This window comes from Pteropus alecto, unplaced genomic scaffold, assembly GCF_000325575.1.
Source record: "Pteropus alecto unplaced genomic scaffold, ASM32557v1 scaffold138, whole genome shotgun sequence".
Taxonomy (NCBI): domain Eukaryota; kingdom Metazoa; phylum Chordata; class Mammalia; order Chiroptera; family Pteropodidae; genus Pteropus; species Pteropus alecto.
Genome location: NW_006441525.1, coordinates 757916 through 781999, shown reverse-complemented (window position 1 = coordinate 781999; position 24084 = coordinate 757916). Strand labels below are relative to the sequence as shown.

At 30.9% G+C, this 24084-nt stretch overlaps 1 protein-coding gene across 4 annotated transcripts in view; it reads left to right on the top strand.

Moving 5' to 3' along the window:
- Positions 1 to 24084, top strand: part of ERCC6L2 (ERCC excision repair 6 like 2) — a 118157-nt gene that overhangs the window by 5755 nt on the left and 88318 nt on the right. For all 4 annotated transcript variants that reach the window (XM_025051663.1, XM_025051664.1, XM_006918812.3 and 1 more), the window contains exon 3: positions 15953 to 16075. In XM_025051663.1, the coding sequence (XP_024907431.1) occupies positions 15953 to 16075 (123 nt within the window). The remainder of the gene's footprint in view (positions 1 to 15952; positions 16076 to 24084) is intronic.

The window sequence follows — 24084 nt, the reverse complement described above, 5'->3', positions numbered from 1 at the left end:
GGAGCCCTTTCAGAAGATACTTACCACAGGGTCCTTAGCTTTCATTAGATTTTTGGAGAAGTGTATGATCCAAAGAGTTTAGAGTTCCTAATCTAGACTTTATACTAAATAATCATTCTGGGTTTGCATAGGTATTTGTCTAGTTTGTGATTAAGTCTTTCCATGTTTCCTTTCTTATAAATGAATTTAAGCTATTTTATTCTTGGCACCTCTGTTGTTAGTGGAACTCAAAGGTAAGTGAAAAACTTATTTAACATTTTTAAAACATAGGCGAATAATGCAACTATGTATAAAGCTCTGGTGTAAAAAGCTAAAGTAAAATTCAGTCCTTTGATAATCATAGTGTATTACCATTAGCCATACTCTCTGTTCCTTTAAGTCAGTGCATATATTTCTAGGCTTACATATTGAAGGTGCTAAATAATTGCTTGTGGAATAAACAAATTTGCTTTCTTAGGAGAATAGGTGGCAAGAATAAAGAAAGGTGGCTTCTAGAAACTACTGTATGTGACCAAGATATATAGATGAATTATAGAGGGAAATAAATAATAAAGCCCTTCCATGACTATCTTTGCATATACTTTTACTGTTTTTGCCCAGCTAGAATGTTCTTTTTCATGCTTCTTTGACTAACCAATACCTGTTCCTCTTCAAAGTCAGAAACATGAGGGTGCTATAAAATGTGACCTACAATTTAGGAACCCCCACCTTAAAACTATGAAATACCGTTCAAATTCTTCTGCATGTTTTAAGCTCAAATTTCATCTCTAAAGAACATGTTACAAAGAAGTTCCCCTTATTTTACATTTTATAGGATTACTTTAAAAGTGATTTTACTGCATAATTTTGTATTACCCGACACACTGAAATCTTTGGAAGGCTTCGAACTATGTTATGTGCTATGAAAGTCTTTGAGGGCTCATCTCCTGAAGATTAGAAAATATAGTTTCTGTTCTAATTTTGATACTTAGCTGGATTTGTCTGGTCCTTGGGGACCTAGTTCTTTGGTTCTTGAAACTCAGAATAATTTCCAGATAATTAGGAGGTTTGGGAGACTCATATAAGATAGAGCATCTATAGATATAATGACTAAGCCAGTTGAAGAAGTGTGAACAATAGTTAATAAGTTCACTAGAATTTCAAAATGCAGTAGAATTAGATAAAAATGGTCTATGAAAATAGACTATTGGCATTTACTGTTTAAATTATAGCATTATCTTCTTTTCTTTTTCATTTTTTACCTTTTTCCTGTTATCAGTCCTTTAAATTTCCCTCTTCTTACCTTCTAACTTGGCCTTAATATGAAATCGAACTCTTCTTTTTGAAAACAGTTTATTATACATACCAAATAAAGTTTGCCTCTCTCATTTCCAATTTAAAAGTTGGCAAATTTAATATTTTACATTTTTCAAGGACTGAGGATTGAAAAAATGTGTATTTGAGCTAGTGACATGGAAATCACTGGTATCTTTAGCAAGAACCATTTTACTGGAATTTGGAGCACAAGCCTGATGAAGTAGGTGAAGACATGGACACAGGAAATAGCCACACCTCTTTAAAAAATGTGGCTTTGAAAAGGAATAAAAGTGACCTAGTAATAGCTGAAGGAAGATGGGATTTTGAGGGAGTTTCTTTTTTGTTTCTTTTGTATCATTTAATGATAGGAGGAACTTATGTAATTTTTAAGTGAATTGGAAGGATATGATTGAGAGGGGCCAGTAGAATATTTGGTACAACATACATAAATATATGCATAACATATACTTCATATATGCTTGTCCAAGGACACATAGACATACATAAATATGCAAAACGTGGAATCACTACTATCTTACAAACTGATTTTTCCCTAACATCTTATTATGAAACTTTTCAAACATATACAAGTGTGGGAAGAATTTTACAATGAATATCCATCATTTAGATTTTGTTAATTTTCTATTTCATTATACATGGCTTTATCACATATCTGTCCATCCATCAAGCCATCTTATGTAGCATTTTAAAGGAGCAGACATTAGTATATTCTATCTGCAAACACTGGAGCATACATGTCATTAGCTAGAGTTCAATATTTATTTACAATTTTTTTTCATTTTAAAGTAAAATTTACAACAAAATGCACACATCTTAAATATACTCACCATTCCATGAGTTTCAACAAGTATACACCTCTGTATAAGCCAAATAAGCCCTCTGAAGATACAGAACATTATCATCACTCCAGAAAATGTCTTCATTTTCCTTCCTAGTCCTGCCACTACCCCTAGGAGGCAACCAATGTTCTGCTTTTTTGTGCAATGGATTAATTTTCCTTTTTCATATAAATGGGATCATATAGGACACTCTTGTGTAAGGCTTCTTTCACTTACTGTAATATTGTGAAATTCATCCATGTTATTGAGTGTACAAATTCCTTTATATTGCTGAGTAGTATTCCATTGTATAGATGCTGCATTTTGTTAGCATCCTCCTGCAGATGGACACCTGGGCTGTTTCCAGTTTTTAGCCATTATGAATACAACCGTTAAGAACTTTCTTGAACGATCTCTTGTGTTTTCATATCTTGGGTAAATAATAAAGAATAGAATTTCTTGGTCATAGAGCTGATATATGTTTAGTCTTATAAGAAATTGACAAACTTTTTCCAGTGTGTTTGTGCCATTTTGCATTCTTACCAACAATGTATGAGAATTATGGTTGTTCCATATCCTTATAAAATTTGGTTTTGTGAGTATTAATTTTAGCAGTTTTGTTAGGTATGTGTGTATATGTTTGGTTGTGTATGTGTTTGCTATGTGCATGTGTGTTTGTGCGTACATGGTATTTGTTTGCTTTCTTAAGGTATAAATGACATACAATAAACTGCATAAATTTACAGTATACAATTTGATAAGTTTTGCATATATATACATCTAAGAAATGATCACTACAGTACCACAGTCAAGATAATGAACGTATCACCCCAAAAGTTTCCTCATATCCACTTGTGCCAATGATATGTTCAACACCAGTGATTCATCATGTACTGTTTTCACTTTCAGTGTTTAATCGGACTAAGAAATTAAATTGCGAAGGAATGCAAAATCCTAGATTTATATGAAAATTTCCCAATATTTTCTAGAACTCTCACACCTAACTCAATAGGTAATTTGAAAATGACTCCCCTCTTATACATTGACATAACATTTAATTAGCTAATGCAACTATAATAATTTCAACTGGACTATACAGGTGTGGGGAACTGACTTCTGATAATCAAACAGCTCACCTGATAGGAAGCGAGGTGAATGGGCAATTACTACAGAGCAGTGGTTCTCAAAAGTGTGATCCCTGGACCAATAGCATCAGTATCACCTGGGAATTTGTTAGCATTGTGAATTTTTGGATCTTACCCCAGACATACTGAATCAGAAATTCTGGGAGTGAGACTTAGCAATCTGTATGTTAACAAACCCTCCAGTTAATTTGACGCCCACTAAAGTTTGAGAACATCTGCTTAGACTGTTGTTTTTCAGAGAGGATGAAAAACCTTGGTTAATTTGGTGAATTATTTCAGTGAAGGTTGGCTAAGAGAGTGTTTAGTTTATGTGAATATACATAGGATGATTACTTTTTTAAAAATAAAATTTTGGAAATGGAAATGATATTAGAGATAATCCTATTCAGCTTCTTTATTTAATAAACAAAGAAACTGAGACACAGGAGTACTAAATGACTTCCTTATCTAAGGTCATATATAGGTAGTCACTATTTTCATTCCATTCAGTACTTTTTTTTTCTCCCCTTTGCTGCCTCTATCTGGCAGTCTTTAACTCAGCTTTTAATTAACTGTATTCATTTATTCAAAGAGTTGACGTTTATTAAGCACCTAATGTGGGTCAGCCCCTGTTTTAGACACTAAAGAACCTAATATAAATGCACATGATCACTATACTTACACAGTTCACAAATGGTGATAAAAAGAAACGAAGCCAAAGGGTCATTATCTAGTCTGGTCCTTTGCTTTTTATTGGGTTTGCTTTTGAAATCTACCAAAATTTAGAATTAATTTGAGAGATATCAATTCAGACATTAAGAGTTTCTTTCTTCTCTTTTTCATTGAAGGCATAGCTCTAGTACAGTGTTTGAAAGGTTTATCATAAAAGAAGATCTCACTCATTGAATCAAAATTATTTTTTTGTCTTAATTTGGTAATTAGTTTTCATAGGCACAAAGTCTTAAAAACTATTAAATAAGTACAACATGTATTTTACATTTTTATTTCCCCATCTACTATTTGAAGATATTAGTACTTTTTTGAGCAACAGAGGAGAGATAGAAATTTGTAAACTATAAAGATTTTCTTTGAATCTTTGTCTCTATATTATTAAATATTATATAATCAAAGACATCATCACTGAAGGCTATCATTTTAAAAAGCTATATATAGTAAACCTCATTCCTAAGGGAAATGGCGAGACTGCTGGTAATTATAGTTTTTTAGGTTATTGTCAATAACATTTTTTTGATAATGTGGTCTTAGATTCAAAACTTATACTAAACTTAAAAGTTTTTTTGATCATGAGTCATGTTCTTCACTCAGGAATATAGTAGTAAAGAAAAAATAATGTTGATTGTATTTTCATTCATGGAGAAAATGTCATAATATTCAATGTGAGAGAGACTAATTAATCTCTAGAGCCACCGACCCTTTAAAGAGGAAACAAAAATGTCCTCTTGCTTTAAAGATAAATTGCTTTTCTTTTCTGGCATGTAGTTCAGATTTCAGGGACAGAAGTTTTTGAAGACAAATGGACTAGTCCCCATTTTAAAACAGTGCTTTGTTAATGTTTTTAAGCAAGAAAAAATTATCATACTTTTCGAAGTATGATTCATAGTACTCTTTCACCTTTCTGTCTCCTAGGGAGATGAAAAATAAGGAATGTAGGATTTTTTTTTTTTTGATCCTCTAAGAAATAGACAATTTTTGCTATGCCTTCTGTTGATCTAAGGTTTGTTGCATTATTTCCCTGCCTCTGATTTACTCTGTATATCATGAGCTTACTGTAAGGAAAATGGCCAATAAAAATGTTTGCCTGACATTTAGAAAGGAATGCCTGTAAAAACAGAAATCTTCCCAGACTGATATTTTATTTCTGAAATGCAGTTTTTGGACTTTTACTATTCTATATGTGTCTGATTTAAATGTTCATTTTTGTTCTTTTCATCTCTGAACAATTTCATAACTATTCCACATTTAAAAATGTTCTTTTTTTAAAGATTAGTTTTTCAAACCATTGTAAATATGCCATTCACCTTCTGTGACTTCAGATTGACCTCTACTGTACTAGTATAGCATAACAGAGATGGCTAGATCTCCACTTCGCCTTCTCAGATTTGGGGCCAGAACATTTTTCAGTTTCCTTTGCATGTTTTGGACTTGTGAAAGGTCTGGTCAACAGAAATGAGGGCAGAAGTGCTGAGTGTCCGTTACAATCCCAGTCTGTAAAACTCACTTGTGCTATTCTTCCTGTTCTCCTTGTTTGTGCCTTTTAGATGTTGACACATTACTGCTATACCTGACAGCATTACCTTAATATATTGAGCTAAAAGTTTGTCAGTGGTTTTAGTTAGCCTCTCCAGTTAGTGTGTATTCTCAACTAAGGTCAAGTTTATTTTTATTTCAACTTACTTTTTTGGAGGGTAGATAGGTGAGTAATCTTCGGAGGTAGTATAGATGATTTAAATGAGATGCAAAGATTTTTTTTTTAAAATCATTAATGGTTTTATTAAGTAAAGCTAATCCATAATTAGAGTTTATTAATTTGGTTTCCTTCTACAGAACTTCTTACAAAAGTGAGATTCTTAAACAAAATAGACATTTCACATATCTTTGTTTTATGGAATTTCACAAATTAAGTTAGATTAAGATTGCATATATCATCGTGCATAGATGAACAGGTAGAATTATGAGTTATCATAATTAGGAATATAGTTTTCCTATAATGAAACAATCCATAGATGAGTTAAGAGCAAAGCAACAGATTAGGTTTTATATTGCCTCATTTAAATTGCCATATAGTATGTAATAGGTATCTTTTTTGCCTTTTCAGTAGCCTTCGAGGGCCAATTGCCTATTATGCAGAAGAATATATGTATCAGTGTGATTACAAATAGTAAAATGCACAGATCTTAATTATACAGTTCAATGAGTTTTGACAAATACCCATATACATATATATATATATAGAGAGAGAGAGGGCGCAAGTGAGCGAGTGATTGAGGAAGTACCGATACTCAAATCAAGATATAGGACACTTCCCTTAACTGTAGAAGTTTTCCACGTGTTTCTTTCTCATTAGTTGCTTAAATTTTTAATTATAAATTTTCTGTGATTCTTTCAGTATTAAATTATATTCCAAGAAGTGGTCAGAACCTAAAATATTATGAATATTTATATCATCTGGGAATTCAGTAAATTCCAAAATTAGATTACATACTTTTAATTCAAAGAATAAATAACATTAACTTAACATACTAAAATAATTATAAAGTGGAGCATGCATCAAAGCTCTTTTACTGAGATTATATTAAAAATATTTAAATTTGTCCAATGCTTAAACTCAGTTATTTGTGGAATATTCTTCCTGCCTCCTTTAATCTGGGTTCTACATAGTGCATCAGGAATTTTGCTCACATCAATTGTTTGGTGAATTCTTCAATAACTTTAGTTTTTGTTCATTGGTTTATTTTTTTCTCAACCATGCTTTCTCAACTCATCTTCTTTCCACCCCTCCACCCATACCCCAGATCTCCCTCTGAATCAGCTGGATTTCAAACTGCTGGAGAATAGAAATAAGCTTTTCATCTAACTTTTTCCAACATCCAGCACAGAACGTGGCATGTAGTAGGCAATAAATATATTTTTATTAAATGTACTCATGAATTTTAAGTTGAATTGGGTATCGTATGTTTCTGTGGTTATAGCTTATATTTAATGATCCCTGTATGCCAGGCTTATGATAGACATTTTCCATTAAACATACATGTTAATTAGGCATATTGTTCCCATTTTATTGATGAAAAAATTGAAATTTATAGAGTTAATGTAAATTACCCAAGGTCACATATAAAGCTGGTTGGTCAAACTCCAAAGTTTTTGCCATAACTCCTGCATTATACTGCCTTATATAATGTGAGTTAGGAATGCAAATTTTGCTAGAAAATTTTAAAACTCAGCACAAGTTTGACCATTCTTGTATATCATCATTTTTAATCTTTTAGTAACAATTTACTGAAAATATACTTTATTTATTGTGATATACAAAATTATTTAAGGGAATAAAGGCTTCTTTCTTAAGTAGAATGATGCTAACAAAAATAGCTCCTGTATTGAATCATTAATATGTACCAGCTTGACATTTTACATATATTTTTTACCTTTTTTAAGAACTAAAATAATATTGATAATTCCAAAAATATACAAATGCATTCTCATAAAAATGCAAGCTATAATTTTTTATTGAGCTGAAATTCACATAACAAATTAACCATTTTAAAGTATATGAGTCTTGGCATTTAATGCATTCACAATGTTGTTCAACTCTCATCTCTCTCTGGTTTCAAAACATTTTTATCACCACAGAAAACACCTCGTGCGCATTAAGTAATCACTCTTCATTTTCCCTTCCCGCCATCCCCAGCAACCACTAATTGGCCTTCTGTCTCTGTAAATTTGCCTTTTCTGAATATATCATATAAAAGGAATCACACAATTTTGGCCTTGTGTGTCTGGCTTCTTTCACTTAGTGTAATGTTTTCAAGGCTCATCCAAGTTGTAGCTTGTATCAGTACTTCATTCCTTTTCTAGCTGAATAATATTCCATTGTATAAATATCACAATTTGTTTATCCATTCATCCTTTGGTGGACATTTGGGTTATTTCTACCTTTTGGCTATCATGAATAATGCTGCTATAAGCGTTTGTGTACAAGTTTCTGTGTGAACATATACTTTCATTTCTCATGTATGCATACCTAGGAGTAGAATTACTGGGAAATGTGGTAATTTTGTGTTTAATTTTGGGGGTGGCTACTGTTCCATTTTCCACAGTGGCTATCCTATTTCCATTCCCACCAGCAGTATATGAGGTTTTCTATTTCTTTACATCCTTGAGGTTTTCTATTTCTTTACATCACTTGTTATTTTCTGTTTTATTTTTTCATTGTAGCCATCCTAGTACATGTGAAGTGGTGTCTCATTATAGTTTTGATTTGTATTTTCGTAATGACCAATGATATTGAACAACTTTTCATGTGCTCTTTGGCTATTTGTATATCTTTGGAGAAATGTGTATTCAAGTTGCAATAGACTGAATGTTTGTGTCACTCCCAAATTCATGTGTTGAAATTCTAATTCTCAATGTATTTGGAGATGGGTCTTTTGCGAGGTATTAGGTCTTGAGGGTTGAGTCCTCATGGCCTTTGTAAGTAGAGACTCCAAAGAATTTGCCTCCTCTCTGCTCTCCATCATCTGAGGATACAATGAGAAGACTGCCATTTGCAGGAAGTGATCCCTCACCAGACACCAGATTGCCCAGCACCTTGACCTTGAACTACCTAGCCTCCAAAAGTGAGAAATAAAAGTTTGTTGTTCAAGCCACCCGGTCTATGGTAATTTGTTATAGCAGCCTTAAGTGACTAAGAAAGTCCTTGGCCCATTTTTTAACTGAATTGTCCATATATGTATGGGTTTGTTTCTGGTATTTCTATTCTGTACCCTTGTTCAATTTGACTATCCTTATTCTCAAATTTGTGTTAATTACTTTCTTGTTATTCCTTGTTTATTTTTATACTTTTGTATTTCCGTGTAAAGTTTTAATCAGTTTGTCAAGTTCCATGAACAAATCAGTTGTGATTTTTGTTAGGATTGTGGAGTTTAATGGTATTGAATTAAATTGAATTTATAGAACATTTGGAGAGAATTAACATGGAGCAATAGCTCCATTTATTTAGGTCTTTAATTTCTCTCAGCAGTTTTATCGTTTTATTATGGGCCTTACACATATTTTTTAAAAATTCATTCACCAAAACTGACACAGCAAGAAATAGAAAATAATCATTCTTAATATATTTTTGATGGTATTATCAGTAGAGTATTTTTTATTTAATTTTCCAATTTTTTGCTGGTAGTATATTAGTTTCTCCTTATTCTTGGTTTCAATTTCTGCAGTTTTAGTTTCCCGTGGTCAACTGTGGTCTAAAATATGAAATGGAAAATTCCAGAAATAAACAATTCATAAGTTTTAAATTGTGCATCATTCTGAGTAGTATGGTGAAAAATCTTGAGTCATCCTGCTTTGTCCTGCCCAGGACATGAATCATCCCTTTGTCCATGATAGTATATATGCTCTATACGCCACCTGACTGTTAGTCACTTAGTAGCTGGCTTGGTTATCAGATTGACTGTTTCAGTATCACAGTGCTTGTGTTAAGTTACCCTTATTTTATTTAACAGTGGCCCCAAAACACAAGAGTAGTGATTCTGACAATTCAGATATTCCAAAGAGAAGTCGTAAAGTGATTCCTTTAAGAGAAAAGTTATATATCTACAGAAAAAACATAGTATATATAAGGCTCTGTACTATCTATGGTTTCAGACATCCACTGGGGGTCTTGAAAAATATCCCCTATGGTTAAGGGGGGACTGTATATAAAAATCAAATTTGTTTTCGTGTATTGACCTTGCTCAATTCTTCACTTATTAGTTTAAGTAGTTGTTTTGTAGATGCCTTGTGATTTTTCTATAAAAACAATCAATTCATCCATAAAGAGGCAGTTTTACTTTTTCAATTTTTATGTCTTTGGTTTCTTTTTTTGGCCTCATCACTGGCTGGGTAGGACCCTAGTACAATTCAAATAGAAGTAGTGAGAGTAACATCCTTATCTCATTCCTAATCTTTGGGAGAAAGCATTCAATATTTTAGTATTAAGTATGTTAGCTGTAGAATTTTCATGGTTTCTTTTATCAGATACAGGATATTCCCTTCTAGTCCTACTTTCTGAGATTTTTTTATAGTTAATGTGTATTAAATTTTATCAAATACTTTTTCTGCTTCTATTTAGATAATCATGTTTTTTCTTTATTCTGTGAATATATTAGTATATGAATCAATATGATTTATATTGATTGGTTTTTTAATGTTTAACCAATATATTCCTGGAATAAGCCCAATTTAGTAATGAGGTCCTATTTTTATATATTGCTGGTTTCAATTGGCTAATATTTTAAGAATTTTTGCATTTATATTTATTACAGATAATGGTCTGTAAGTTTTCTTGTAGTATGTTTGTGTGGTTTTGGTAGCAGGGTTATGCAGTCCTCATAAAATAGATTGGGAAGTGTTTTTTTCCTCCTCTCTTCTGAAGAGTTGGTATAAAGTTTGTGTTATATTATCCCTAAATAGTTGTTGGAATTTACTAGTGAAATCTTTTGGACCTGGAGTTTTCTTTAAAGGAAAAAGAAAGTAATTGATAATGAATTTAATAGATACTTTAGTAGATATGAGGTTATTCAAATTTTCTACTTCTTGCTATGTCAGTTTTGGCAAATTGTATTTTTCAAAGAATTTATTTCATATAAGTTGTCATATTGATTAGCATAAAGTTATTCATGATATTCCTTTATTATTATTTTAATGTTTGTAGGATTTGAGTGATACCTCTGCATTCTTAATAGATATTTTGTATACACCCTATTTTATTCTTGATTAGCCTAACTTGAGGTTTATTGATTTTTATTTATCCTTTCAAGGAACCAGCTTTTAGCTTTGTTAATTTTCTCTATTGTTGTCTGGTATTTCATTGATTTCTGCAATCATCTCCATTATTTTCCTTCTGCCTACTTTGGATGTATTTCACTCTTCATTTTCTAGCTTGTTAGATAGAACCTTGGGTCATTAATTTCATACCTACCTTCTTATGCTCTGAATTTATGTTCAAGCATTGCTTTATTGTATCCCACAAATTTTTGTTATATTTCATTTTCATGTAATTCAAAATATTTTCTCATTTTCCTTGTGATTTTTTTCTTTGAACCTTGGGTTATTTATGTGTATATTTGATTTGCCGGTATTTACGTATTTTTTCCTAAATATCTCATCGTTAATGTTTTCTGATTCTATAGTAGTTAGTCTATAAGATTTTAGTAGTTTGAAAATTTACCGAGAGTTTTTTAATGTCCCATTTTATTGAATATACTATGTGTATTTCAAAAGAATATGTAGTCTGCAGTTGGATATAGTCTATAAATACCAATTAGCAAGTCAAAGTGATTGATAGTGTTCAGATTTTCTATTTCTTTTACTGTTAATTGCTGGGAGGAAAGTTAAAATTCCTTACTATGACTGTGGTTTTATTTATTTCTCCCTTTAATTCTAACAAATTTGCCTTCATGTATTTCGAAGCTCTGTTATTAGGATCATAAACCTTTCTGATTGTTATGTCTTTCTAATGAATTGACCCCTTCATAATTATGAAATGTCTATTTCTGGTAATACTGTTTGAAATCTATTTTATCTGATTTAATACTCCAATATTCTTATGCTTATTGGTTGCATAGTATGTCTTTTTCCAACCCTTTATTTCAAGCAATCTGTCTTTATATTTACAGTATGTCTCTTGTAGACAACTCTTTTATCCAGTCTGACAATCTCTGATATTTCATTCAAGTAGTTAATTTATATTTGATGTAATTCCTCTTTTGTGTGGATTTGGATATACCATTTTATTTGTTTTCTGTTTGAACACACTGTTTTCTGTTTTGCTATTCCTCCTTTCCTGCCTTCTTTTGTGTTGATAGGATGTTTTTTAGAATCCCATTTTAATTTGTCTGTTGATTTTTAAAATATTCTTTGCATTATTTTTTTGGTGATTGCTCAAGTGATGAAAATATACATTCTCAACTTTTCACAGTGTGCTAAAAGTGAATGTACCACTTTATATAAAATGTAGTTATCTCGTAATAAAATAGGTCATCCTATTCTTATTTTAAGGAAAGTAAGAGTTAGGAAAGCTAAGTATCATACCTATGATACCTACCTAACACCTAATATCTAAATATTGAAGGTGAAACCAAACTTCATTCCCAGAATCAATTTAACTTGGTTTTGGTGTATATTCCTTTTTTATATTTCTATGTTCCATTTGCTAATGTTTTAAGGGTTTTGCTTCTGTATAAAAGAAATTGGCCTGTAAATTTCTGGTATTATTATAATCTTGTCCAATTTTCTTATTAAAATTATGCTGAACTCATAAAATGAGTTGAGAACATTTCATCTCTCTAAACTTTGGAAGAGTTTGTTTAAGATTGGCATTATAGCTTTCTTAAGCATTATAGGTTGACTTTGTTGGTGAAGCCATTTGGCCCTTATTTTTCTTTGTGGCAGGATTATAATTTTGTATTTCAATTTCTTTAATAGTTATATAAATATGTAAATTTTCTGTTTCCTTTTGTGTTAGTTTTGATGAGTTCAATAAGTTCTGTTTCTCAATTTCATCTAAATTTTCAGTTTTTTGCATTTATTATGTCCGATACATATTTTTTTGTGTATTTGCCTCTTAATTTCTCTTTTTTCTTTATCAATTTTGCCAGGAGTTTATCACTTTTAAAATTTTTTCACAAAATGATCGTTTGGTTTTGTTGATCCTTTTTATTGTATTCATTTTCATGTTCTGTTAATTTTTTATTTAAGTTTTCTGGTTTTTTTTTTTAATAAATTTTTACAATAGATTCTCAGACATTTGATTAGCAGCCTCTCTTCCTTCCTAATACATGCATTTAAGTCCTTAAGGCATGGCGTTTGGCGTATTCCACAAGTTTGATATGAAATAATTATTCAACTCAAATTATTTTTTAGTATTCATTGTGAGTGTTTCTTACTTTCTAAAGCATATTCCTTACTTTCTAAACATTTGGGGGTTTTTCTGCTTATATTTTTGTTATTTATAGTTTCTTGCATTGTGATCAAAGAACATATTCTGTATGATTTCTGTTGAGCTCTATTGAAATTTGCTTTATGACTTGGCATTGTCAACTTCATGTGATACTGGAGTGCTCCAAAGAATTTCAGAAGGTTAGTTTGCATCAATTATGAAAAGCTATGAACTGCTCTGAAAGAAATGCGCATGCCTCAGCAGTTGATTGTCCTGATGTGTAACCTGTATTGTAGATAGGAAGCCACCGTCAGTCAGGACAGACTATGGAGAGATAAAATGGTCCCTATAGGCAAAGGTGTCAGAAAGGGTGCATTTTAATTCACTGTATAATCTGTACTTGAGAACATATACAAAAAAAGTGGTCTATGCCCAGAGAAGAAGGAATGAAAATTAATGGAAGAAATATCAATGACTCGAGGTATGCAGATAACACCATCTTACTGGCAGAAAGTAGCAATGATTTGAAATGACTTCTGATAAAAGTGAAAGAAGAAAGTGCTAAAGCAGGACTGCATTTGAACATCAAGAAGACAAAAATTGTGGCTATAGAATAAATACACAACTTTAACATAGACAGTGAAGACATGAAATTGTTAAAAATTTTGCTTACCATGGTTCAGTCATCAATTCCAGTGGAGACTGCAGCCAAGAAATCAAGGGAATGCTGAGACTCAGAAGGGCAGCAGTGAATTAGGAAAGATCACCAAGAGCAAAGATGTGTCATTAGAGACCAAGGCTAAGATCATCCACACCCTCATACTATGTACAGATGTGAAAGTTGGACAGTGAAGAAGACCGTAAGGAAAAAAAAAAAAAAGATTCATTTGAAATATGGTGCTGGAGGATCGCTCAGCAGGTACCTTGGACTGCCAGAAAGATGAACAAGTGAGTCCTAGAGCAAATAAAGCCCAAAACATTGCTGGAGGCAAAAATGACAAAACTGAACTTATCCTACTTCAAGCACATCATGAGAAGGCAGTTACTTTGAAAAAGATGGTAATGCTGGGAAAAATAGAAAGCAGCAGGAGGAGAGAAAGACCAAATGTGAGATAGATTGACTCCGTGAAAGAATCCATAGACATGAGTCTACAGCAGCTGATCAGGGCTGTTGACAAAACGATGTTGTAAACATCACTCATTCATAGGGTCACCAAGAGTCAGAGAGCTGATTCAGTGGCACATAATACACAAACTTTCATTGGAACTTTTTTCTTGCAGCAGTATGCAGTGTTCTATCAAATGTTCTTTAGGTCAGGTTTGCTAACCATGTTACATATTATTTTGTTTGTTCTTACCGAGTTATTTCAAAATGTACCATAGTGCTTGTGGATTTTTCTACTTTTATTTCTTGCATTCTTCTATTGATTACTCCAGAGATTACAACAGATACCCTTGATTTGTCAAAATCTAATGTTAATTAGTATTTTTATTTCCTCCTGCACAGCAAAAGGACCTCAGAATAGTATAACTACACTGTGCACTTTCTGATTCACATTTGTTATTTGATTCTTTTAATATCTTTTAATTCTTTAATTCGATCACAACAAAATAATTATTATTGTTTCATAATGTCAATATACATTTACATTTTCTATATATTTATCATTTTTGTTGATCTTAATTTTACCCTGAATCACTGTTTACATAGGATAATTTCCCTTATGCCTGAAAAATCCTTTAGTAATTTCTTTTTTTTTTTTTTTTTTAATGTGTGGCTCTTTGGGGGATAAATTGGGTCTGTTCTTGTTTGTCTGAAAATATCTTTATATTCATTTTTGAATGATATTTTCACTGGTTATAAAACAAGATTGCTTTTATTTTCTTCAATGCTTTGCAAGTATCATTCAGTTGTATAGCTTTTTAATGGTTTCGGCTGCAAAGTCAGTTATTTGTCAAATTGTTACTTTTTTGTAGGTCATTTCTTTTTTCCTCTGGCTGCTTAAATTTTTTTTTTTTTTTTAAATTTTCGAGCAGATTTTTTAATGAAGCATTTACTTGTAGATTTTTAAATTTTTTTTTTGGCTTAATCTTAGCACGTTTGGAATAAATGGTTTGATTTTTTTTTTTTAATTCAGTTTTTAAAAATTTTCAGCCTTTATCTTTTCAAATACTTCTCTTGTACCATTCTTTTTCTTCTGTCACGTAGGATTCAGATTATAGGTATCTATATTATGCTAAAATATTCTTTTTCTAGAGCTTGGCTAATTCATTTTTTTCCTTAGGTTTTAATATTTATTTAATGATTTATTTTTCAAAAATAATGATCAACTTTTCCCCCATATGGATATGTCATACTTCCCCCCTCTAATCTTTAAAGCAACCCTGCCGATATTATTTTTGCTATTTTTAGGTATTTTTACAGTTATTTAAAGAGGTTAACTAACTGGCCCAAGTCCACATAACTGCCAAGCAACTAAGGCTGAAATTTGAACCAATGTCTAATTGATTAGCTATTTCTTGCTCTTCATTATATGAGGTTATATTTCCTTTTTTCTATATCTGTTTGTCTTTCTCACTTGATTTTTGGAATGATGTGTATGTTGATGAATTATCTTAGTCTATCTTAAAATAACATTCTATTATTCCACCTTTACTTATTGGATAAAAGTGTACAAATTTATGAGCCAAATATTACCCTTAAGAAGTTTATTTTTAATAAGGAAAAAAAATGTACACAGTTTATTCTAATAGAAAATATGAAGAATTAGTCTCCATGGATTAAACAATTAAGAAGATAATGTCCCAGCTGATGAGATGAAGAAATAATTCATTGAGTAGGTAGAACTTATCATGAAGAAATGGCAATGTTAGAATTTTTTTTACTGTATTCAAGGATAACATGTATATTATACATTTGTTTGTTAATACAAATAAAACCAATAGTGTTTATCACTAGAGTTTGGTAGTCATATAAGCAGTAAAATTGTCCATCATGATACATTATACACATTGATTGAAAGGTTTTTTTTTTCTAGGTTATTTCATTTTTGGCTGCAGTTTTGCATAAAAGGGGAACTCGTGAGGATATTGAAAATAACATGCCAGAATTTTTACTAAGAAGTCTGAAAAAGGAGCCCCCTCTTTCTATATCAAAAAAGGTAAGATATCTAGAAGTATACAACTCATGAAGCTGGTATTGCAAAAACATAGAAAATTTTAAACATCATGTATTATAGTATAAATTTAAAACCTAAGAATTTAAAAACATTATTAAAATATTTATTTCGTAGACCTAATTTTTGAAGGATTGCCTATTTTGCCCTTAAGTTAAATATAATTAACTGTCAGAATGGCAAAATATAATTTCAGCTTGAACTTGTTTTGGGGTTTCGATCTTTTGTTTGGCTAGATTTATGTGATTTACTTTGGTTAATTTGTTAAATATTCATTAATGTGTATGTAAAATTAGTTAAAGTTCATAATATTGTTTTTATTTATGTGGGAATGAAAAGGAGACCATTGTAGATATTGGTGCAAAGGTGTATCATTGATATTTAATTTGCTTAGCAGACTACATCTCCAAAATAGAAAATAAATTCTTCTTATACAAGGAATATCAAAGTCGGCATCAGAAAGATTAAGGTCTAGGCTTGTGTCTGTCTCTGGGACTATGAGTGCTATTCATGTCTATATGTCAGCTTTCTCCTTTTTAAATATATATTTATAAATATCTTACACATGATTTTTATAAAAAAATAAGAGTTTTCTAACAAAATAATGAAATGCAAAAAAGGTATACTAATGTGTTTGACTTTTATGTGACTCAGTATCCAGGAAACTGTATAGAAATGAAGAAAATAATTTTATGAAATCTTTATTATATTAAGAGTAATGAACAACTTTCCAAAAGTTTTAAAAGAGTCTCATATATGATTGTTGAGAAGTCCAGGTTCACTTTGGTGTATCATTAGGGGCTTTTCAGTGCAAAATTTTGAGAAGTATTAGTTTATGGTCTTATAATTATTATAACTTTAAATTCTCTTCATTTTTATTATTATTATAACATAAACACATTTAATTACTAACCAAAGGGATGATCCTAATTGAACTAACACTCAGAAATAGTTACATGTAAAATGTTTGTAATAAAGATAATTGAACACAATAATGATTTTATAAAAAAATAAGAGTTTTCTAACAAAATAATGAAATGCAAAAAAGGTATACTAATGTGTTTGACTTTTATGTGACTCAGTATCCAGGAAACTGTATAGAAATGAAGAAAATAATTTTATGAAATCTTTATTATATTAAGAGTAATGAACAACTTTCCAAAAGTTTTAAAAGAGTCTCATATATGATTGTTGAGAAGTCCAGGTTCACTTTGGTGTATCATTAGGGGCTTTTCAGTGCAAAATTTTGAGAAGTATTAGTTTATGGTCTTATAATTATTATAACTTTAAATTCTCTTCATTTTTATTATTATTATAACATAAACACATTTAATTACTAACCAAAGGGATGATCCTAATTGAACTAACACTCAGAAATAGTTACATGTAAAATGTTTGTAATAAAGATAATTGAACACAATAATGAAAAAAAAAAAGCATAGAGAGATTTGCTCATTGAACTGAGCCCGTTCATCCTCACAGCTAATTCCTGTCCAGAAGGATGATAGAATTTTTACTCTACTTTTTCATAGACCCAAGTATAGGTGACATTGTTCATGATGCATTCCACTAGTAGTTTCCCATCTTCTACTTTTTTTGTTATTCTGCTTTCCTTCCCATCCCATTCCTGATGTTGAACCAATGTACTGTATGAGTTTTTCTGCCATTAGCTGTAGTTTTTTCAAACTTCTCTCCCAGGTTACATGAAAATTGTATTGCTATTTTTCTACCTCCTTCAGTTGAATTCTTAATTCATTTACTGTATTTTCAATCTTTTCTGGGTATTTATCCAAAGAAAACCCAAAACACTAGATCGTAAAGATCTATGTACTCCTATGTTCATGGTAGCACTATTCACAATAGCAACTTCAGTGCCATCAATAGATGATTAGCTAAAGAAGATATGGTACATATATACAATGGAATATTACTCGGCCATAAAAAAATAAAATCTTACTATTTGCAACGACATGGATAAACCTAGAGGATATTATGTTGAGTGAAATAAGTCAGATAAATACCTTATGAATAAACTTATATGTGGAAATTAAGGAATAAAAAAATTTAACAAACTAAACAAAAACAGACTCACAGATACAGAAAACAAATTGCTGATTGCCAGAAAGGAGGAGAGTTGGGGGACTGGGTGAAAAAGGTGAAGGGATTAAAAAGTACAAATTAGTAGTTAGAAAGCAGCCACAAGGATGTAGAGTACAGCGTAAGGAATATAATCAATATTATTGAAGTGGCTGTGTATAGTGCCAGATGGGTGCTAGAGTAATCGGGGGGATCACTTTGTAAATTGCATAAATGTCTAACCATTGTACTGTATACCTGAAACTAATATAAAATAATAAAATAAATAAATAAAACAAAATCCATGTTAAAAAAAAAAAGCAACTAGCCCAAAGTCACCCAACTAATACATGACAGAAGTGAGATTTGAACCCAAATTTGTCTTACTCCAAAGCCTGAGGTTTAGGTGGTATAAAGGACCCCCTTTCAACATCAAAAAGAAAATCCATAGACACTAACAAAATAATAGTACTTATATATTGATTAAAAATACGTAATGACAAAAGCAATGTTAATTTGATATGAATTAAGATATATTTTATGAATCCCAATAGTATCTTCACAATGTTTTACTAATCACAACAGCATCTACATGCATTTGAAAAACATGTGATGGATATGTTACTTGTCTATTTTTTCACAAGGCCCTTCACAGGTGCCCCTTACAATAACTATGTCCCCTCAACCCACCAGCTAAGGGGCAAGCACATGACCCGAGTTTGGCCAGGTGCTTCAGGAATTTTGATATGAATCATAAGTCATGTATGACTACAATAAAACCTATAAATCAGTGGCTCCCATAGAATGTGCATAATAAATGTTGAAGGAGGGACAGGTAGAAGGGAAGGAGGGAGAGAGCAAAGGAGGAAGGAAGAGAGGGGGAAGAACAAGGCAGGTTTAGTCAAGGACAAGGTAAAAAAGTATAAGGGTAGCTTGGTTTGTCATATATGGCCTTTTTTTATGTTGAGGTAATTTTCTTCTATACCCTATTTGTTGAGAGCCTTTTATCATTAAATGATGTTAAATTTTGTCAAATGCTTTTTTTTTGCATCATATGTTTTATTTGACATCTATTGAGATGATCATATAATTTTTATATTTCATTTTGTTAATGTGATGTGTCACATTTATTGTTTTGCATAAGTTAAACTGTTCTTGCAAAGCAGGAATAAATTTCATTGGATCATGGTGTATGAACCTTCTGATGTACTGTGGAATTTCATTTGTTAATATTTTGTTGAGCAATTTTGCATCTATGGTCATCAGAGTTATTAGCTTGTATGTTTCTTCTCTTATAATGTCCTTGTCTGATTTTGGTATCAGGGTAATGCTGGCTTCATAAAATGAGTTTGGAAGTGTTCCTTCCTCTTTTATTTTTACAAGCGTTTGAGAAGGATTGGTGTTACTTCTCTAAATATTTGATAGAATTCACTAGTGAAGCTGTCTGGTCCTAGATTTTTCTTTGTTAGGAGATTTTTGGTTCCTGATTCATTCAGTTTCTTTTTCTAGTAATCAGTCTGTTTGGATTTTCTATTTCTTCATGATTCAGCCTGGGTAGGTTGTATGTTTCTAGGTATTTACTATTTCTTTTAGGTTATCTTATTTGGTAGCCTACAATTGTTCATAGTAGTGCCTTATGATCCTTTGTATTTCTGTGTTCTCAGTGATAATGTCTTCTCTTTCATTTCTACTTTTATTTATTTCAGTCATCTTTCTTTTATTTTAGTCTAGCTACAGGTTTGTCAATTTTGTTTTTTGTTTTTTTTCAAAAACTAGCTCTAGTTTCATTGATCTTTGCTATTTTCTTTCTAGTTTCTATTTCACTTTTTTCCCACTCTGACTTTTGTTATTTCCTTCCTTCTACTAACTTTGGGTTAAATTTGTCCTTCTTTTTCTAATTTCTTGAGTTTTAAGGTTAAGTTGTTTATTTGAGATCTTTCATTTTTTTTTTAATGTGAGCCTTTATCTCTATACTTCCGTCTTAGAACTGCTTTGCTGCACTCCGTAAGTTTTAATATGTTGTGTTTCCATTTTCATTGGTCTCATGATATATTTTTTTTTATTTCTCTTTTGACCCATTGGTCATTGAGGAGCAAATTGTTTAACCTCCATGTAGTTTTGAATTTTTCAGTGTTTCTCTTGTAATTGATTTCTAGTTTAATATCATTGCGGTCGGAAAAGCTGTTTGATATGATTTCAATCTTCTTAAATTTATGAAGACTTGTTTTATGGCCTAAAATATTATCCTGGAGAATGTTCCTTGTGCACTTGAAAAGAATTTGTATTCTGATGCTATTGGATGGAACATACTGTATATGTGTGTTAGGTCTATTCTAATGTGTAGTTTAAGTCCAATGTTTCCTTACTGATTTTCTGTCTGTGTGATCTATCCATTGTTGAAAGTGGGATATTGAAGTCTCCTACTATTATTGTGTTGCTGTCATTTTCTCTCTTCAAGTCTGTTATTTGGTTTATATATTTAGGTGTTCTGATGTTGACTTCATAAAAACTTATAATTTTTATATCCTCAATTATATAATTTACTAATGAGTTTGTCTCTTGTTACAGTGTTTGGTTTAAAATCTTTTTTTTTTTTTTCTGATATCAATATAGCTAGCCCTGCTTTCTTTTGATATCCATTTGCATGGACTGTCTTTTCCATCCTCTCACTTTCAGTCTATGTGTCCTTAAACATGAAGTGAGTCTCAAGTAGGTAGCATGTAGTTGGGTCTTGATTTTTTTTTTCAATCTATTCAGCCACTCTGTCTTTTGATTAGAGAATTTAATTCATTTATACTTACAGTGACATTCTTTTTTATGATCTAGTCCTTTCAGCTGCCTCGGCTCTGTTGGGTTTGTTGTTATTGTTTTATTTTGTTTGTTGTTATCATTTTTAGGTGCCCTCTAGGAAAACTTACTCTTTTATTAAAAAAAAAAAGTGTTCCCTTACATAGGTCTTGGATGGAATCCTCATTTCTTCAAGTATGTCAGTTCTCATCTGTTCTCACACACTGTTCTGACCTTATGGTAGCGCCCTTCCAGGCATTTTACCACTATCATTGATTTATTTTTATTTTTGTTATTTTGTTTCATTGGCATCGACAAATAAAAAAACTAGTTAATAATTTGAACTGTTCCATAAAGAAAGTTTTTAATGGGATTACCACTGACATCCTACCCCAGAAGTAAATCAAAACAAAAATTATAATTTTGTGTAGTGAAATTCTTGAAAGGAAAATTTATATTGGTCCATTTAAAACTTTGTGCCTTTTTAAAAAACAATCTATGAAATAGCTAGAGAAGAAATAAATTCCTTTATGTTTATTATGCTAATGCCATAATTACAATGGAATTCTATAAAATTAATGTTGGAAATCCTTGAAAACATCCTTTTAATGAATTGAATGTTACAAATTAAGGAGTAGTAGTAGGTTTGAGGTATGTGTGTGTATAATATGATACATCTCATATACATTTTTAAACTTTTCATGTGTGAATAAATCATCTAAGAATGAGTGTTTTGTGCCAAGAATAAATTCCTAGAGGAAAAGATACAAGCTATGAATTTCCAATGTTAATTTTTAGAATGATTCTTTAGATTTAGGCCAAGATTGGAATCCAGTCTTCATGAAAATGAATCATAATAAAACATTATCTTATGTGATAAAACTTTAGAGATTATAGGTAAAATTCATAATTAGTGTTAATGCAGAGGTTTAGCAATTGCAATACCAGCATCAGAAGCAGTTTCAATGATGATCGAACCAAAATATTTTCTATTATTTTATTTACTATACACTATTTCTTTAGTTCCTGATTTGTACTGAGAGGATTATCTGGCAGATGATACTAATGTGAACATCTTTATGCATTTATCTTTGACACTTTTGCCATTATAACTGTAGGATAAATTCTTGGTACTAGAATTATACAGTATGAGGTATTGAAATTATTGATAGGTACATATTACATTTTGATAGCTGGAAGTAAAATTGCCCTTTCAAGAGCTTGCGCCGATTTATATTCCCACTAGTATTGTATAAGAGTTTCTGTTTCTCACATTTTCATCTACTTTAGTTATAAACACACAGATTTATATCAGTCCGAGAGTTTAGAAAAAGTGTATCTTGCTTTGATTTGCATTTCTTTAATTATAAATAAGGCTGAATATCTTTCAGGTACTTAAAAGACATTTTTAATGGCTTTGCCCATTTTTAAATCAAGTTCTGGTTTTGAATCATATTCCTCTATTACCAGTCCTTAGGCATATATATATATATATATATATATATATTCTAGATACTAATTTTTAAATCTATAATATGTTTTGCAAATATTTCTTCCCCACTTTTCAGAGTCAGCCTATAATACTATAATATGTTTTGCAAATATTTCTTCCCTACTTTTCAGAGTCAGCTTTTGACTTGTTTATTGTATATTTAAAATTTTTAGGTAGTTAAATATATTTATCTTAGCTTCAGGGTTTTATGTCTGCCTAGAAAAAAGTATTTTGTACTCTGAGATTGTAAAAATGTTCACCCACGATTCTTTTATAATGTGTATGATTTATATGTTTATACCTTTTTTCAGCTAGAATTAATTTTGCTATAAAGATTGATCTAATAATCCAGTTTATTTTTTCCCCAGGTTGTTAGCTATTTATCTTAATTTCATTTATTGAATAATTGCTGTTTTTCACCATGATTTAAAGGGTCACTTTTGGGCAAAAATTAAATTCATTTATATATTTGGGTCTACTGCTAGATATATTTTTCTGTCCTATTGATTTATTTTTCATTTCTCTTCCAATGTTAAACAGTTTTAATTATTTTAGCTTTCAAATGTATTTTAACATTTTGTAGGACTAGTTTCTCCTCAGATTTTTCCAACTAGTCGCTAAAACTCTGTTGATGTTTTAGTTGGTATTACATTAAATTTATAGGTTTATATAGGGAGAATGAATATTTTTACACTATAGCTATTGCATATTCAAGAGTTATTTCGTGCCCCTCAGAGTTTCTAGTTTTCTTCATATGTCTTTGTTTCTTATACATTAACCAGGTTTTCTATTTTTCTGGTTACAAATGGAATTTTTTAAATTTTGTTTACTAACTAGTTATATTTTTGTGCTTATTAAAACTATACTTATTTATTTTTTTACTATTTACAATGGTTCATTTATTGTTCATTTAGTTTATTTATGTTTTCTGTAAATAATTATAATTTTACTAGTCATTACCATTTTTATATCTTATTTACTTTTCAATGTTTAATTGCATGATTTGATATTTATTGATTTGCTATCCATTGATATAATTGCTATTTTCCTATAATTTTATGTTATGATATAGAATGTCAGGTTTTGGTAATATTATTATGCTAGATTTCTTTTTTTAATTAAGTTTATTGGGATAACATTGGTTAATACAATTATATAGTTTTCAGGTGTACATTATAATGACATCTGTATATTCTTTTGGGGTTTTTTTTACATTTTATTTTTTCATTTTCTCACTCCTCCCTCCCCCCATCTCCCTCTGGTAACCACTAGTCCATTGTCCACATCTATGAGTCTCTGTTTATCCTGTTTGTTTGTTGCTTTTAGGTTTATATCCCACATATGTGATATCATGTAATTTTCAACTTTTTCTGTCTGGCTTATTTCGCTTAGTATGATTATTTCAAGGTCCATTCATGTTGTTGCAAATGGCAGTATTTCATCTCTTCTTATGGCTGAGTAATATTCCATTGTATATATGTACTACAGCTTCTTTAGCCAATCAATCATAGGACACTTCGGTTGCTTCCATGTCCTGGCCACTGTGAATAATGCTGCTGTGAACACTGGTGTGCAAATATCTTTTCAGATATGGGTTTTTAAGTCTTTGTGGTAAATAACCCAAAAAAAGGGAAGGTGT